The 20,161-nt window shown below is 35.4% G+C and overlaps 1 protein-coding gene across 3 annotated transcripts in view; it reads right to left on the bottom strand.

Moving 5' to 3' along the window:
• STIM2 (stromal interaction molecule 2) overlaps positions 1-20,161 on the bottom strand; it is a 153,243-nt gene that overhangs the window by 58,134 nt on the left and 74,948 nt on the right. For all 3 annotated transcript variants that reach the window (XM_074395977.1, XM_039468489.2, XM_074395978.1), the window contains exon 3: positions 5,253-5,367. In XM_074395977.1, coding sequence (XP_074252078.1) covers positions 5,253-5,367 — 115 coding nt within the window. The remainder of the gene's footprint in view (positions 1-5,252; positions 5,368-20,161) is intronic.

Below are 20,161 nucleotides of genomic sequence, written 5' to 3'. Positions count from 1 at the left end.
TATTTCAGTTCCTTTAAATTTTTAATTCTTAAAAGAATAAATAAATAATCATTCACTTAAATTTCCAATGTCTATTCAATTTGTAAAGCCCAAAATTAAACAGTGACCTTAGGTAGGATAAGACTTGTGCTGAGTAGGATAGAAAGATTATCTCATGGCTGTCACATGTTATAACTAATCCATTGAGTTTTCATTTTAAAAACAGTGTATTACTTAATCAGTTTTTAATGCATTATAGTCTCTACATCTTGTAGATAACCAATGATTTTCTATCTAAATTTTCCTTCATTAGGCATCTGGCTACTATTTAAGTACATTCAGTAATTCTCACAATGTATGCAGTTATCAAAATCTATCTGAAATCTAATACTAGTTTTTAAATGGCTTTCATTTGCATTAGACAGTTGCCATGTGCAACTTGACCAAGCATTCTCTACACACACACACACACACACACACACACAGAGAGAGAGAGAGAGAGAGAGAGAGAGAGAGAGAGAGAAGAGAGAGCGCATTAAACTCTGTTGAAATTCTATTTGAGGTCAGGATCAACTTCGGCATAAAACAATTTTACTTTCCTGTAGTTGACAACATTCCAGAAAGATCTTGGGCACATTTCTCTGTCCAGAGTTTGCACACAATGATGGTATATATATAGCCTAATCTGTTCATTTTACCAATGAATATTGTGTGACTAAGTCAAAAACAGTATAAAACTTTAAATGTGGCTAAACTTTTTAGTTTATTTCCATTACTGAATAAGAAAATCAACCTTTACTAAGTGCCTAACAGGTGTTGACAGAAATTATGCCATGTACTTTTACTACATTACTCATTTATGTCGCACAAGAATTACATTTTATAAGTGAATTTTCAAAATGTGACAAATGTCTCACTGTTCATAAATAAAAGAGCAAGAATATAAAACTATATAGTTTGAAAGCCTACATATAGCATGCCACCTCCACTTTCACTTCTAGCAAATTTTCAGGTAACTAAAGAAGGCTGGGAGGGGTAACTCCCACTGTAATCCTAGTGCTTTAGGAGGCCAAGGCAGCAGGACTGCTTGAGGCCAGGAGCCTGATACCAGACTGGACAGCATAGTAAAATCCTGTCGCAACAAAAAATTAAAAAATAAGCCAGGCATGGTGATATACGCCTGTAGTCTCAACTACTCCAGTGGATCACCTGACCCTAGGAATTTGAGGCTGCAGTGAGGCATGCTCACACCACTGCACTCCAGCCTGGGTGACTGATTAAGACCCTGTCTATTTAAAGGGGAAAAAAAGGTACCCTGGGAAAGCTACCATTTATGTTCTACTTCTTGTCTCCTTCTAGAGTTCCTGGATCAACCTTCAGAGCCTATCCCAAACACCATTTTCTGTGTATAATAGTGAGCTAATCACTCACTCCAGTGAGCTACCTCTATACCCTACACTAACTTCGATTATTTCCTATCACCTTATAGTTAATTGTTCTGCTGCACAATCTATTTTGCTGCACATGTTTCTGTAATATGAATTAGTTTATGTGCCACTGGTAATTAGGGGTCACGTCAATACAAAAGTCACATCATTTCACATGTGACTTTTCCAAACATGCTATCATTTCACATCACCAAGTAGTATCAAATGGATGCAAAGTATACTAACTGCCAATACAGCAGGCTACAAACAGGAGCTCCACATTCACTCCTCCTTCTTCATCTTTGCTCAATTTGGTCAGAGCCTGTGTTTTGGAAATGCTTGTTGCTAAGTTCTCATCTTCATGCACTTTGCCCTTGCCTTCATTTTTTAGCAAACTTCAACTTTACTAGTCCCCCTCAACCATCCTTCTGTAAAGTTATCTTCACTATTTGTTTAATGTAAATTCCTACATCTACCATATAGTATGTATTGACTGGGAATTTACAATTCTTTTTACTGGTACTAGTATTTTTTTTTTTTTGAGACGGAGTCTCACTCCATTGCATAGGCTGGAGTAAAGTGGCCCAATCTTGGCTCACTGCAACCTGTCTCCTGGGTTCAAGCGATTCTCCTGCCTCAGCCTCCAGAGGAGCTAGGACTACAGGAGCCCTACCACCACGCCCAGGTTATTTTTGTATTTTTCATAGAGACGGGGTTTCACCATGTCACCCAGGATGGTCTCAATCTCATGACTTCTTGATCCACCCACTTCAGCCTCCCAAAGTGCTAGGATTATAGGCGTGAGCTACCATGACTGGCTTGTACTAGTATTCTTATTTATATTGTTAATGTTATGGACAATAAGTTGTATAGGGTTTGAGTAGTCGACCTCAATATCATTTTTCCCATAAACTCTGTCATTTTTAAGCTGACTTTTTAAAAGATAAATTTTTAAGAAATGCCTTATAATAAAAATGCCTGTACTCAAAATATTTGATGAACTAAATTACTGAGCATCCAATACTCATCATTCAACAATTATTTACTCAATATCAAACAGAACATTCACTGTCGAATACAAAGTGAATGCAATGCGCTAGGTAGGCACTGGAGACACAACAATGATGGGCAAAGAACAAATACATATATTTGTACGTGTATGCATGTGTATGTTATAGACACATGCATACTTTGTGTATATATACATATAAGCAGTATATGTACATACATACACATATACCCCCACACATTTTGGTACATATTCAAGTAAACAACCTTGAATTACATATTATTGTTAGGGGTACATTCTAATCTCTATTTCAGCAGTTTTCAAACTTTTTCAGAAGAACTACTTTTTGTTTCTCAAGAGAAATCTTAAACAGAAACAAAATGTAACAGAGGACTCCTCCAGAAAACTGAGTGCTTTAAAAAGCAGTGCTCTAGCAACAATGCCCCACCCTTAAATGACCCCTTTAATAAACAGGGTCTGACTTGGGTTGAGAAAAATCAATTAGGTCATTAGAAAGTTTCTAGTGAAAGTTTATTACCATTTGACTCCTCTCTCTTTCATCCCATACAGCTGCATTAATGGAGTCCTGAGACTACTTCTCCCAGGCTCTGTAAGGTTATGTAGCCAACTGGGGCTTAAAGAAAAGGAAGCAGAGAGCAGATAACTTAGGCCAACTGTTTGAACTGGGGAAATCCCTCATTATCCATAATGGTTAGATCTCAGATGAAGGTGAAAGCCTAGGGAAGAAGAGGTTTAAGAGGTCACTCAACTGGAAAAGTCCTTAAGCTAAAAAAAAAAAAAAAAAAAAAAAGAAAGAAAAAAATCAAGCAAGCAAACAAACATTCTCATAGATCACAAAAGATCTCACCAAAGTCACTAGAGTGGGAAAACAAAAAGGAGTTTGAGAATAGAGTCCTCTCAATTTAGGATGCATGAATAAACAAAACACACAAAGTTCCCCTGCTCTATAAGACTTACATTCTTGGGGATGAGGCAGAGAGAGAAAGGAGATATAAATAATGAATAAGTCAATTGTATAGTATCTTACAAGGCAATACATGACAGGGGAAAAGGAAACTGTGAATCCAAATAAGAAAGATCAAGAGTACCAGAAAAAAAAAAAAAAAAAATGGGTAAAAGGGGAGGTTAGCAATGTGAAATAGTGTGGCCAGAATGGTTTCACTGAAAGCATATCTCTTGATAAAGTCTTTAACAACAGAGGAGATCAAGTTAGCCATGAGGACATCTGCATTCCTGTATCTGTGGAATAGCAACAGGTCCAGAGTGAATGGGGCACAGTGAGCAAGAGAGATGGATTGAATAGAAGAGGTAAGAGATGAGAGAGAGGTAGGAGTAGAAGGCAGAACATGTAGAGGCTTACAAGTCTTTGTAAAGATTTGGACTATTACTCTGAGCCACTACAGAGTATGAGCAGATCTAATTTACATTTTAAATAGTGTGCTCTGCTAGATGAAGAAGAGACTACAGCAGAGCACAAACACAGGAAGACGAATTAGGCTGCCAGAATTATTCAGGCAAGAGATGACGGTAACTGAACAAAGGTAATACAAGAGCTAAGCGGCCAATTTTTTTTTCTTCATTCAAACATAGTCAAGTGAGTTCCAATCAATGTAATACGTATTTTAATCCTTAAAAAAATACTAATAGCAATAGACTCTGTAATGGATCTCCAACTTTCTTCTTAATATCTATGGATTGCTGAGCTATTTCCTGTCAATAAACTAAGTCTGTTGCTGAGTTTCCCACCATTTTCACTTTTCACCATGAAACTGTTACTTGCTTATTTCTATTCCTATTCAAGTTCATGTTATTTTTAAATGGTGTAGGGAAGAGAAATGGAGAGGCTTTCTAAAGTCTACAAAATCTTTCTTTTAAGTCCATAATTGTTTTCTTCTTTCTCCCCGACCAAGTACATTTCAACCGAAAGACACATAAGCAAGCTATATACCATCACTACACTAAGAAAAATACTAAGCATTGGTAGGACAGTTTTCTTTATTTTTCCACTTCTAAATGTTATCATCGTAACTCAAGTAAACTTTATTATTTCTTCACACTCTTATTGGTAATCTGTCCCTTTAATTTCATTTCATTATTCAGAGAAGAATATATGCTTACAATATAACTGCTGACTTTCACGAAAGACCAGAAGTGTTAGAAAAAAAGGAATTTTAGTTGAGTCTTATTGAAGAAAAAAGTAAGCTCAGCCGACTTGTAAATTTTTTTTTAATTTTAGTAACTTACTAGTATTAGAGACCAAGATGAGGTTTGCAGATCACAGACTTTTCTTGTCCTAAAGAATTACTGTCCATAATACAGCTTGAGAACTTCACAGTAGAAAAGGGAATAAAATATCAATTATCCAATTTTATCATGCGACTATTATGAGATGTCATGAAGGATTTACTTAAGAAAAAGCTTAACGGTAATAGCCTCCTAAAAACATCAGAAACTATTCTCCACAACTAAACAGAAAACTTTGTGTTTCCATATATATTTATTTGCTAAGCCTTTTATAATAATGTTATTGAATAGCTGAAATAATCCTTTACAACTTTAGGCTCTCAGACATGCACTATCTTATTCATTCTACTATAATTATATGAGAACAGCCTGATGCTTAATGACGCTAAGAAAGATAAAAAGAAAACTTTTAAAAACAAGAAGGGAAAATTATTTACTGAAATATAAATATCCTCACAGAAATGTTATTTTGATCTTTTTGGTAAAAGCATAAATGAGTTAACAACAACTCAACAACTAAGCAGGCCAGATGCACAGAAAGGGAGAGAGCCAGATCACGAAAGCAGTCTTACCTTCTGATGTTTTCCATCGTTTCCATAAATCCTCAACCGTTATATGTTTATCTTCTCTGTGCAGATGGCTGTGTTTATTAGTAGCATCTTTATATTTCATATCTTCTCTGATAAACTATAGAAGAGAAAACACTAAGTTAAATATAAATTCACTATCTTAGTCTTGATAACTGGAGAAAAAGATAAAATCTGATATCCAGTGGGTGACTATTTTCAAACAGTAACTAGTAAATTTTTGGTATTGTAGTCACATTATTCTTACATATTTGTAAAATGTAGTTAATGAAATATCTTCTACTACTAATCATAACAATGCCAGAAGCAGCAACAAAAGTACTTATTCAATGCTTATTATTTACCAAATATTATTCTAAGTTACATAACAAATAGGTCTATATAGTCAGCCCCCTCCATATCTGTGGGTTCCATATTTGTGGGACTGAGAATATTAGGGGGGGAAATAGATGGCTGTGTCTGTACTGAACATGTACAGAGTTTTTTAAATCATTATTCCCTAAACAATATAATACAGCAACTATTTACATAGCATTTACACTGTATTAGGTACTATAAGTAATCTAGAGACAATTTAAAGTATATGGGAGGATGTCTGTAAGTTATATGCAAATAATATCATTTTATATAATGGATTTGAGTATCCATGGATCTTTGGTATCCATGGGAAAGAGGGAGTCCTGACACTAATCCCCCACAGACATCAAGGGACCACTGTTTATCTGTCTACACAGAGAAAGTCATTTAACTTTATGACAGTCCTATAAGGAAAGTATTATTTATGCTAATTCTGTAGATGAGAAGCCAAGGTCCAAGCAGGCTAAGTCATTTGCCCAAGGTTGAAAACATAATGAATATCAAAGCTGAGATTTCAATGGAAGCCATTTCATTACATTCAACAGCACAACGTACTGCCTCAATATCACTGTATTCATTTTTACCAAATACTTAGTGAGAGGGATGTTTCAAAACATAATAAATAATAATCTTCTTAATTACTGCATCATATTTCTATGTTCTCCTGCCTTTTTTAAGCTACTATTTTTAATTCAAAGACATTTGATTATGGTGTAGAGCTAAAGTATACTTTACAAAACTGAAGTATAGAAGTATACCTTCTATTAATCTTACTTTAAAATATATAGAGAAATAGGCAGGAGAATTGTTTGAGCCTAGGAGTTTGAGGCTGCAGTGAGCTATGATTGAGCCGCTGCATTCCAACCTGGGCAACAAGGCAAGAACCTGTTTCTTTAAAAAATAAAAGCATTAAAATTATCTTTGCTAAAAACTAACCTGTTCTATATTACTTTTTTAACTGTTTTCCACTGTCTAACAATAAAAAGCAAACTCCTTTTTATGGCTTAATTCATTTATTAATCTTATTTCTGACAATCTTTTAGGCCTTATCTCTTGACACTTTCCCCATATATGTACCCATTACTCTAATTATATGAAACGAATAGTTTTTAAATTGTTCATGCTTTTTCTACCTCAATATTTCTGATTTTTCTTGTTTTATTATTTTACCTAGTATCTTTATTGTTTTTCTACGATTCTAAAACTGTAAGATAATGTAAAAGATTTCAGAAATCCATAATGCAGAGACTGAAAATCCCCCACAGCTACAAATGCCACAGGCATATTTTTCTGACTTTTACACTGGCAATGAACATTACCTTCAGACAAATGACCAAATTTTGCCTGAGTAGAGTTGTTTGCTACTGAAACTAAAACAGAAAATTTTAACAGCTCTATAATATTGAGCAAATCAGCAACCTTGGCAGCAAAATAAAGAAACAATGTTCGAGAATCAACAACACTGTTCAACATGTAGTCAGCACAGCAGTGTCAGCATTATGGCAATTAGAAAACACTTTCACAGCCTCTGGGCCAAGCATGTGATATACATGCTTACCTTATCCACCCTGTCCATATAGACTGGAAATTAAAACTCTGGTCCTTCATCATAGAAAGTTTAGAAAATACTAATCTAAAAAATCTATGTAATCTGTTGTTTGTTCTAAAGAGTGCCTTATTCCTTTTTTACTAAATGCTGCCTTAAGTTATATTTAAGGGGGCCTGCCTTACTGCTCCAACTCCTCCTGTCACCTAGCTCTTCTTGACTGACACCTTCAAAATCCAGTAGAGACACCTGGAAAAATCACTACCAAAGAGAGGCTCAGAAATTATCTCTATCTTGAAAAAGGTCCAAGAGCTGGAAAGAAATTCTAGACTGAAAATCATGATGGACAGAGCAGCCAGGAAATCTGTCTTGCAAATGGTCCAATCAGTTGGAACAAATGAGAGCTGTTTCATTTATGTAATATATATTAAAGACAATGTCCTAAGAAATGATCTTCACTACATGAACACAAACAATCTAAAAGTGGAGTTCTGTGGTTTCAGGATCAATATATGTCAGAAAATAGGCACATTTCTACATGACTACATGTGGTATTCCAGCCACTTAACTATTTTAGAAAAGCCAGAACGAGTTTATAGACACAAGTCAATATTGAGCAAACCACTGAACTTTTAAATAAAAGATTTTTAACTTTTTTTAAGCTTTTGAAGATACCTATAGCTCATTTGGTATAAAAGAACTATCTGTTCCTAAGAAAGATATGGGAAAATTGAATGGACACAATGAATTATATTTTCCCTGGAATTACCATCTAAAAATACTTCATGTGGTTTGTTATGAGTTACTGTGATATCATACTTCTGGCACCAGGATACCATAATAACTCATAACAAACCACATAAAAGTATATTCTGTATCTCAGAGATCTTCAATATGCGGATCACAGAATGTGACTAGAAAACAGTACAATTAGAAATATTTTTGTACAAAAAAAAACAAAAAACAATAAAAACAAAAATATTTTTGTCTGGAAAATGTTTAAATGAACCAAACACACTAAAAATCATCAGGTTCTACGAAACCTTTTCCCAATATCCTAAAGAAGAAAAAAGCATATAATTCTGACTGTTTGGACTTTTTTAAAACCTTATTTAAAACTGCTAATTTTAGCAATGAAGTAGGGTAACTTGAGAAATTTTAAAAAGTCACCAATAACTGTGACTGTTATTAAATAATGCATACACAAAAGACAAATACTTATTTGTATTCATTTGTCAAAAAACAAATACTTCTTATTTGGAATTCATGAATTAAGAAATCTGAAAACAGGATCTGAAATTCAAAGAAGTGAGTATTCAGATAATGTAAGGCCAATTATGCAGAGTTCCCTGGTAAATACATCCAATTATATGCAAACCTACGATAGGGAATCTTAATTGACAAGGTACAAAAAAGGAGTGCTCAGCAAATAAATGACTATTGAATATTCTTTTTAAAAGATTCACTCAGGTAATTCTTTTAAATAAACTCTTCTAGTACCACTGAAAGTAATGCTTTGCAAATCCAGTTTGGGCAAGTTAGTTTTCATATAATAAACTGGTTTCAGTTTCTCCTACCTGTAACTTAAATGTTGTATTTGTGCTGTTATTTTTATGATACTGCTTTAATAAAATCTGATATATGTTATTATAGACATATTCTGGGGCTTGTTCAGGCCATATCCTTTTCCCAGACAAATACTTACCATTAGTATAGATCCTTGCATGTGTCTATCACCCCCTCTCAATCTATCCCCCACAACCACAGCTGTATTTGATCAAGGGATAGAAAGACACCTCTCCCAGATGATAACAACCCAGAGCCTGTGCCAGGATGGCAGAATTTTTCTCAGAAGAAATTATAATTGAGATCGAAAAACTGGACCACTTGGCCATGGCACTGGACATTTAGGGTGATAAACACACTGATGGTGAATATACTATTTTATGAGTAGTCAAGATGAGCTAGGTGGTAAGGCAAACATATGATGCCGATAAATATGCAGAAAGAGAAATGAAAGAGAACCGAGGAAGCTACAGGGAAAGACATAGCACCAGGAACTGCTTCAGTTCTTGGTAACTTTCTACTTTTAGTTCCTCAGGAGGCCTGTTTTGTACAATTTTTATCCTGATTTCCACAATATAAGTCTTTATCTTTCTATTTTTAAATATATAATTTTAAGACCTCAATACTCAGGAGAGGTGATTTATCATCATAGGCATGCAGACTCGAGTCTGACATATATTCAAAACCTGACTCCACTACTTATTATAAGACATTTGCCAGAACTTAACCTCTCATTATTCCCATTTTTCTCTTCTGTAGAATAAGGAAAATAAAACTGCCTACTACATAAGGTTACAAAGATTAAATTAAAATGCATACATAGTGTATGCAGAGTGTTAGACAAAAATATTTTGAGTGGTTTTTATATGTCGATGTTGGATTAGTGTTAAAGTTCAGAACAGAGCATCACTCTGATGATACTGGAAGGTTTAATACATGTTTTGGGGAATATCAGACATTTATGTAGGGTTGCCCAATACACCCATTTCAGTTATCCTGAAACAAAATATGTAACAGACATGGAGCAGAAAACCACAGTTTCTTAACTGACAATGTAAGCAGAGACTTTCCCAAACAAACAACACAAGACCCAAGGTCCGAGAGGTCAGTCAGTTAAAACATGAGTTCTTAGCCAGGCGTGGTGGCTCATGCCTGTAATTCCAGCACTTTGGGAGGCTGAGGCAGGCGGATCACAAGGTCAGGAGACTGAGACCATCCTGGCCAACATGGTGAAATCCCATCTCTACTAAAAATACAAAAATTAGCTGGGCATGATAGTGGGTGCCTGTAGTCCCAGCTACTCAGGAAGCTGAAGCAAGAGAATCACTTGAACCCAAGAGGCGGAGGCTGCAGTGAGCCAAGATAGCACCACTGCATTCCAGCCTCGCAACAGAGTGAGACTGTCTCAAAAAATAAAATAAAACAAACAAACAAACAAACAAAAAAAGGTGGGTTCTTCATAAAAAATTGCAAGGTCTGTCTTGAAAATATTACTAAAATAGCTTAGTATAAATGTCTCAGAGGAAAAAATGCACAAGAAAAGTTTTACTGTTATTTCCACTTTTAAAGATGAAAAAACGAAGGCTAAGAGAGTGTCAGCAATTGATTCTATTTCATTTAGCTATTTAAAAGGAGACTCAACTCTGGAAGCAAGTTTTAAAGAATTCTACAGTCTAAGTTATTCACCACCATGCTCACCTGGATGCTCTGTAAAAATTCATGGATTCCCAAAGTCTTAAGATGTGATAACACGTTAACTGCCACGTTTCTATCTTTATCTTAAAACTGTAACAGATAGCATAGTGTTTGAGAGCACAGACTGCGGCTAGATTACACAGATATCCCAAATCTCCTATTTGTTATATGACTGTAGCAAGTTATCTGACTCTCTGAGCTTCAGTTTTCTCACCTGCAAAATGGTCACCTTCAAAAGATTATGAGGATTAAGTTCTTTATTTGACATGAATTGGAAAAAACAAAAACAAAAAAAAACACTGCTTGGTACATAGTTGACACTCAATTTCAACTATTTTAATTTTATTGTAAATCATTTATACTTCAAAATAATGGGCTAAATTTTTAACCTTGATTTGCATATTCTGTGTTATTTACTGGACACAAACGAAGACAGTGTGAGGTACTACAAAGACCTGCTGATAATCACTCATCTAAGAATTAAATCTACAAAGAATGGCAATACCAAATCTTGATTGAGACTCACAACTCAAGACCCTGAAATTGGTATAGAAATAGGGGTTACTACTAAGACATTCCTTGTTTTAATAACCTTGCCCTTATCCTCTGATATGATTTGGCTGTGTCCCCACCCAAATCTCATGTTGAATTGTATTCCCATTATTCCCACCTGTTGTGGGAGGGACCTGGGGGGAGATAATTTGAATCATGGGGGCAGTTTCCCCCATACTGTTCTCGTGGTAACGAGTAAGTTTCACGAGATCTGATGGTCTTGTTAGGGGTTTCTGCTTTTGCATCTTCCTCATTTTCTCTTGCCATCATCATGTAAGAAGTGACTTTTGCCTCCCACCATGATCCTGTGGCCTCCCCGGCCATGTGAAACTCTAAATCCAATCAAACCTCTTTTTCTTCCCAGTCTCAGGTATGTCTTTATCAGCGGCATGAAAACAGACTAATACATACTCTAAAATAAATGATGTCACTGACACAAAACACAAGTAAATGCAGACAAAAAGGAATATATTTTCACAAAAATAAAAACCAAAAGCAAAATTATTTAACATCTAAAAACCATTTCTTCAGATCCCTAAATTCAAACATTTAAACTCTATATTAATGAAAAATTTGAGCTCATCTGTCCAGTTTCTATACTTTATCACAAGCCAAACCTGACATTCTGCTCCACCTATTATTGTAACTCCCTATACTCTTGCTATAGCACCAATTCAGCTCTGACTCTCATTCCCTGAGCTACCAATATTTGAAAACCCATCAGTCAATCCACCAAAGTGACCTCTTTAGGATTCCATTTTCAGGAGAGATCAGTATCTAATAGGCTTCACAATTACTGTCAACACCATTTACCTAAATCATAGCCTTTCATGAGCTAACCAGAGAACTTAACCACTATTTCGTATACTGATTCAACTGACTGACTGGTCAATAGACAGACAAATAACAGATGACCGATATAAATAATTTACAAAGAAACTTGTGAAACATAAGGTTTTTATAAGTTGTACTCTCCTGTATCTTTTTTTTTTTTTTTTTTTTTTTTTTTTTTTTTTTTTTTGAGATGGAGTCTCACTCTGTTGCCCCCAGGCCGGAGTAGTGCAGTAGTGCGATCTTGGCTCACTGTAGCCTCCACCTCCCAGGTTCAAGCAATTATCCTGACTCAGTCTCCCAAGTGGCTGGGACTATAGGCATGTACCACCATGCTTGGTTAATTTTTTTTGTATTTTTAGTAGAGATGGGGTTTTACCATGTTGGCCAGGCTGGTCTCAAACTCCTGACCTCAAATGATCCGCCTACCTCAGCCTTTCAAAGTGCTGGAATTACAGGCGTGGGCCACTGTGTCTGGCCCATTTGTTTTATGAAAACCAATACAAGACCTATATAACCCATATCATGACTACTCTTCAAGATGACTGATTATAACCCAAAATCTCTAACAAAATTACCCCTGAATCCATCAGTCTGTCCTCTGTCCACTAATTTTTTTTTTTAAAAAGGTACTGCAATGTTATGAAAAAGACCACCACAATAAAAGTCCTAATACCTGAGAAAACAATTTACCTTCTATATTCTCACTTGGAAAACAAAAGGTAAAAACTAGTCCACAAAGTTATAAAAAAAATTTTTTTAAATGAGCATGGTTTTACAGAATATGGTTTAAAAATACCTGTTGCTACTATTAAGGTTAAAACAAGTAGGAACCACAGCAACTAGAAATATGCCTAAGTCTACCATTGGCCTTAGGATCCAGCCAAAATCTACCCTTATGCTTTGGCTTCTGATGTCAGAACTCTGCATACCTAAATGCCCACTTGAGTATTTCTTGCCATCCATTACCTATACATGATCAATACTCACATAATCACATAAGTTAACATCATATCCAATCACCATTACATCAATAATATACATAGCAAGTTATGTGGAACATTAATATTCATATTAATATTAATATCCCCTTTAAGTAGAGCTAAGCATTCAGATTTAACAAATGAAAAAAAAAATCTCCTTCTGTGCTTTATTTGCTACAATTTAATAAGTCAGAATTTGCACTTCCAGCAAATATAACGCTACAGGAACCAGATTTACCATACCCCAGGCCCCCAAAAAACAACTAAAAACGGACAAAATATATAAACAACAGTTTTCAAGACACTGAGCACAGGCAACAAAGAACAGTGATCCCTGAGAGACCAGAAACAAACAACTGTGCCATATGACTGCCCTAAATTAGTTCCTGCAGAGAATGTCTAGAAAAAGATGCAAGAAGAGGGAATCCAATAGTGCCATGCAATTTCCCTGAGGTGAAAAGATAGGACTTTGAATGTGTGGGAAATGGCATGTTCATAAGTCTGCGTAGTACAAACTAGTGTAACCTTTGGTGGGGAGGGCAAATTTTAGCAATATCAATTAAAATGTTAAATGCTCATTGCCTTCAACCAAGAATTTCTACTTTTCAGAATTTATTCTATAGTAACACTCCCATAACTGTATAAAAAGCTCAAGATTTTCATTGCAATATTATGAATAAAAATTTTATGACTATCCAAACTGCCCACCAGTAAGAAACATTTGACAAATTATGACACCATCAGGGCAAAATTTAAAAGCAGGTATATCCATTTACCCTTAATAAAAAAGAAAAGCTTACAATATAGCTATCTGATATTTAATATAATTGTATCAGTTGAGTTTGATCACTCTGGAATTTTTTTCATTCTGATTAGAAGCTCTGATGGTTGATCTGATACATTTAAAAAAAAAAAAACAATAAAAGCGTCTAATGTACATCTTCATACTCTGTTAACTTCTATCCTAATGTTACTTGGATCCACCAAGGCACTGTTTGATAACTCCCAAGAACAACACAGAACTGGATCAAGCATTCCCAGAGTCATAGGGTAACATCAGAGGAGGCATTCTATAGAAAGAACAGCTTTGTCTTGGTCCATTTTGTGCTGCTAGAACAGAATAACTGAGACTGGGTGATTATAAAGAACGTAGTTTATTTTTCTCACCATTCTGGAGGCTGGGAAGTCCAAATCAAGGCACTAGCATCTGGTGAGTGCCTTCTTACTACGTCCTCATATAGCAGAAGGCTAAAGGCCAAAAGAGAGCACCCACTCCCACAGGCCCTTTTGGCATTAATCCCCTCATAGTCTAAGCACCTCCCATGAGGCCCTACCACCCAACACTGTCGCATTGTGGATTAAGCTTCCAACACATATATTTTGGGGAATACATAATGCTTTTTCCAATCTAAATTCATGGTTTAAGAGAGAATCAAAATTTCTATATAGAACAGGAGTTTGCAGATTGTGCCACAGGTATGTAGTTTTTGTAAATAAAAGAATACCAATAAGATAAAAATTATATACCTAAGAAGCTTTTAATTTCAACAGAATCAACTGGAAGCTGTTTCATATCACAAAAACATAAAGACTATACAGTTAGTCTGAATGCTTAAAATATGAAATAGCTGTCACTGGTTCTTTTTAATACTGGAGCTCTATGCTGTAGAGTACTAGCAGTGGAAATAAATTGTAGATAAGATTATGTGTTATACGGGGGGCTACGCTGAGAATACTGTGTGTTATGCTTACTTTCACTGTTTAATGAGTACCTATAAGCACTTAAAAGAAAGCTATAGTGTATTTATGGGATACAATAATTTACAAATGTTCTTCATTAAAACACCTTAAGTATTCAATTTGATTAATATTTTTATAAGGCAAAAATTTAAAAACATGAATATGTTTACATATGATTTTATGAACATAAAGGATGTTAGGAGAGAAAAATCACAAGTAGTAACACTGGTTAATGAACAGGGGATGGGATGGGCCATCAGGAAGATAGAGGAGGAGCCGAAGAGGAAATACAATATTTACACATTAAACTGTGAGCACCTGCTTAAGTTAACATACACATATGCAAATTCAACAATAAAGACCCTGAAGCAAGATGGAGGTATTTCAGAGGGAGACATGAGAAGCAGACCTAAAACAGTATTAGAACTGTTCTGCAGGCACACTGATTAGAGGTTATTACCACTTTCTTTGGAAAGAGAAGCTGTATACCAATTTCATAACCACTATAAGGCCTTTATTTCATTATACACAAAGACTGTAATAAACCACACATGATTCTCATTTATATTAGTACTCATCATTTTAATATAGGTCCTTTTCTTATATAATTCATCTAGTCACCAATAAGGATTTTCCTACTTAACTACATTAAAATACATACATGACTGTGAGATAAAACAAAGGTCTATAATTTAGACCATATGATAGATCATACCAAAGTAAGTTCTGGAGTTGCTACTTTAAGAAATATTTTGAATGAACACAGACATTGATAATTATGAGAAAGTTTTGTGGCACTCAGCATTCAGAGAATAACTCTGGCTAAAAATCTGGCTAATATTAATAAAACCCAAAGTAAAAAGTATAAAAATTAATTTGTCAAGATTTACTGTGTAGTAAGATTGATAAGGAAAAATAAGCGACTATCTAAACAAAAAGAAAAGCAATTCTGTCCTAAATCCATAAAAAGTGATATTGGAAGATTAAGATTGAAGAAAAAAGAATATTCTACAAAGAAACAAAATGAATACATTGTACGTACTGTGTCAATTCACTAGGGTGTGCCTTACCTATCATCACCACTTAATTAATATTCATTATTTTGTAATTCTCCTTATTTTTACTTCTCAAGGAAGCTAACAAGTATCTTCCATCAAGCAAAGACTGTTTCTGAGAAGTCACTAGCCCTTTGTTACCCAATAATCTAGACTAGTCATGTTCACTGTAATGATATTAATTAAAATTTCCTTTTTTAAAAATACTATAGAATTAGTAACACATAATTGATCCAACAATGTCAGAAAATACAGTCATTTCCAGACTACTGAAGATTGCCTCTTTTATTACCAAAACATTATAATTTTAAGCAATTTTAATGGAAAACGTTCTAAAATAAACTGCCTTATCAAATGAAGTTTTGGGGAGAATTTTTTGTGGGTTTTTTTTTTTGAGATGGAGTCTTGCTCTTGTCACCCAGGCTGGAGTCCAATGGCAGATCTCGGCTCACTGTAACCTCCGCCTCCTGAGTTCAAGCAATTCTCTTGCCTCAGCCTCCCAAGTAGCTGGGTTTACAGGCGCCCATCACCATGCCCAGCTAATTTTTGTATTTTTAGTGGAGGCAGGGTTTCATCACATTGAACAGGCTGGTCTCAACCTCATGATCCACCCACCTCAGCCTCCCAAAGTGCTGCAATTACAGGCATGGGCAACCATGCCCAGCCATTTTTTTAAATAGAGACAGCATCTCACCTATGTTGCCTAGGCTAGTCTCAAACTCCTGGGCTCAAGCAATCCTCCCAAATCAGTCTCCCAAAATACTAGGATTTCGGGCATAAGCCACTGTCCCTGATCAAATGAAGTATTTTTAAATGTGTTAACTTTTTACTGGTAAGTTCAAGGCCATCATTTTGAACATAATTTCTTTTTGTAGTCATGTCATAATCTCCCAGTTCCTCCCCTCTGTGGAAATGTATGTTTGAATTGAGGAAGCCTAGCCAATAAGAATATCCCTATTCCTGTGGTCACAGTGAGGGACTGGAGTTAGGCACGTGACCATGTCAGAAGAGTTAGAACCAATATGAATCCCACTCAGGACTTTCACTGGAACACCTGGAAAAAATAAGCTCTCTCTGCTGTGACTAGCAGGATTTGACCTAGAGATGCTGAGAGCTATACAGTGAGAATCAGTCTGAGAATATGGCCAGTAAAGAAAGCAAAGCTGAGAGAAAGTGTCAGAATTCTGATGACATGTGTTCGAGCACAAGAATCCAATCATACCTGAACAATTCTAGATCATTCAGCTATGTGATCCAATACACTTCCTTTTTGCTTTGGCAAATCAGAATGGAACTTCTTTCAACTACAATGTCCCTATTATGGAATGTTTACAGCATATAAAAACTTTCCTGATTATAAAGACAGCCAAAGCTGAGCCCCACATACTTAGACCTAAGGAGGAAGGGCTTTATGCTCCTACAGGTCTAGAGCTGGCAGGCCGCGAGATGGGGTCTCATGTGTTGGCCCTGATGGCAAAGAATGGAGATCTGGTGGGGCTGATGGAGGGTTGGAGAAAGTCTGATCAAGATGCAGCTGTGGCCTCAGGCCCCTCCTCCTGAGTCCCACACCTCTGACTGCAGATAATCAGCAAAGAGAGTCTTGGCCTGGCCAATTTCCCACCACTCCCCACACTGGTATTATGAGTACCTAAATCAAGACATTTTCACCAGCATTATCACTTTTATATATATTTGTACGATTTGAAAAATAAAATGTAGTAAGTTTAGATATAAATTTATAATTTTAAGATTATAAATTCTCAAACTTATATTAAATATTTGTATTGCTTATGTAAAATGTTTATTCCATACGTATTCTACATATGAGAATCTGTCAGTGTCCTCCCTAATAAAACAGAGAAAGAGAGACAGAGATAAAAGAGGAACACCCTCCCTCCAATCTCCTAAATTCTGATGTTACCATGGGAGAATACGACACTTGGAGCTACTGCAGCCATGTCCAACCCTGAGTAGAAAGCCAATGAAAGAAAAGCTAACATGGAGACTCACACATTTGTACTAACCTTAAAACCACTTAGTCCCTGACTTATGGTAATGCATTTTCAAATATTAAACTCATATTGTTCAAGCCACTTGAACTTGGGTATTCTATAAGTTGTAGCCAAAATCATCAAAACTACAGTCAAATAACAAAACTCTGGCTTGCTAGACACCATCTCTTAGCTCTAGCATACAGAGTCTGGAATCAGTTAATGACCAGTAATAAGCAAAGATGGTTTTTGACACAGGGAAATAATGCAACAGACAGAGAATTATAAGTAACCACAAAACTGGTAAACTGATGTGATAAACCAGATTATCCAACTGCATTTTTTCATTTCTATGCATCCTTTTTCTAAAGATTAAAGGATATAAAGCCATCCAAAATTTGTTTCAGCTTTGTAGGAAGCAAAAGGAAAGGCATATGCTACCGGAAAGTCAGAAACAAAGAGTGCACAGAAGTGCAAGCACACAGCAGCATGTGCACTCATGTGCATATGCAAACATGCATACACATACACACAAACTAGTCAGGCAACTGCAGCAGCAAATAGTAATACCCCTCCCACAGAGAAGAAAAACATCTGGAAGTAAAAGCCAAAGCTATAACTTGAGCAGTTCCTCTCATCAGATTCTTCCTCCATTACTAATCTTAAAGAATCAAGGTTTGATCAAACTACATTAAGGGAGCTGATAGGTTCTCATCAGAGGTTCCAGTATGTTCTACTAAGTAATCACCTATATTTTCTTCTAATTTTGGTACAGTTTCACATTTAGCAGTTTTTTAATACATCTGGCTTATTTGTGATGTAAGGTGAAAGGTTAGAATCTAGTTTCATTCTCCAAATCCTAACTCATTATTCAAACATTACTTATTGAAATAACTTTAATATTCCCAATAATCTGCAATGCTATCTTTATATAACTGCAATATGGTACGACATCAATATTTTCCCATGGTGCAACCTAACCACACATACACAGTTCTATTTCTGGGATATTCCATTTGCTTTAGTTTAATATTAATTAAAGAAAAATAATGATTTTTGCATGTGCAACGAACATTAATGACATCATATACAAATGCAACAATTTTACATGTAAGACGCATAGCACAAATCTAACTGACATCACTACAATGCTGTGGGCATGCCATGGATTCCAAGACTTTATTTTCTAGAGCAGTTTTAGGCTAACAGGCTTGTTAAGTTCACAGCAACATTGAGTGGAAAGTATAAAAAGGTCCCAAATATGACTTAAATTTAAAAGAAAAAACAACCACATTAAAAAGTGGGCAAAGGAGATGAACAGACACTTCTCAAAATAAGACATACATATGGCCAACAAGCATATGAAAAAGGCTCGACATCACTGATCATTAGAGAAATGCAAACTAAAACCACAATGAGATACTACCTCACACAAGTCAGAATGGCTAGTATTAAAAGTCAAAAAATAACAGATGCTGGAGAGGTTGTAGTGAAAAAGGAACACTTTTACACTGTTGGTGGGAGTGTAAATTAGTTCAACCATTGTGCAAGACAGTGTGCACATTCCTCAAAGACCTAGAGGCAGAAATACCATTCAAACTAGCAATCTCATTACTGGGTATATGCCCAAAGGAATACAAATCATTCTAATATAAAGACACGTGGATATGTATGTTCACTGCAGTACAAGTCACAATAGTAAAGACATGGAATCAACCTAAATGCCCATCAATAATAGACTGGATAAAGAAAATGTGGTACATTTACAACATGGAATATTACACAGCCATAAAAAGAACGAGATCATGCATTTTGCAGGAACATGGATGGAGCTGGAGGCCACTATCCTTAGCAAACTAACACAGGAACAGAAATACGGCATGTTCTCATTTATACATGGGAGCTAAATGACGAGAACACATGGACACATAGAGGGGAACAATGTATACTGGACCCTTCAAGAGGATGGGAAGTAAAAGGAGGGAGAGGATCAGGAAAGTAACTAGTGGATACTAGGCTTAATGCCTGGGTGATGAAATAATCTGTACAACAAACCTCCAAGAAATACATTTACCTATGTAACAAATCTGCACATCCTGCACATGTACTCCTGAAGAAAAGTTCAAAACAAAAAGTTACCAAATACTCTCTATTCCCACAACACATACTTTATTCATTTAAATATTCACCGTTCACTTTTAGATTTAAAAATCTTTACTGAACCACCTTCACAAATCCATATACATAAGAATACATATGCATAGAGTTAACAGTGTTGGGGAAAATAACATTCATATGACTGATGAGAAAAACAGATATTCAGTGATTTTTAATTTACAAAGAACATTTTGTAACTCTGTGTAAAAAACTTTTCACAAGTTACTGGGAAAGATTATTACACAAAGAAAAAATAAACGTTTACAATGCTAATGTGAGCTCTTTGGTATTTTGTCACTCTTAATTGGAGTATTTAGTAATGGCTTCTATTTTAATGAATTTTAATTTGCATTGAGATAAAACACCATGAATGCACAATGCAATTATTCACAAAAATATTTACTGAGTATCTTTACGGACC

The sequence above is a fragment of the Saimiri boliviensis genome, chromosome 3, assembly GCF_048565385.1.
Source record: "Saimiri boliviensis isolate mSaiBol1 chromosome 3, mSaiBol1.pri, whole genome shotgun sequence".
NCBI classification, from domain to species: Eukaryota; Metazoa; Chordata; class Mammalia; order Primates; family Cebidae; genus Saimiri; species Saimiri boliviensis.
This window is presented reverse-complemented; position numbering and strand designations above follow the sequence as displayed.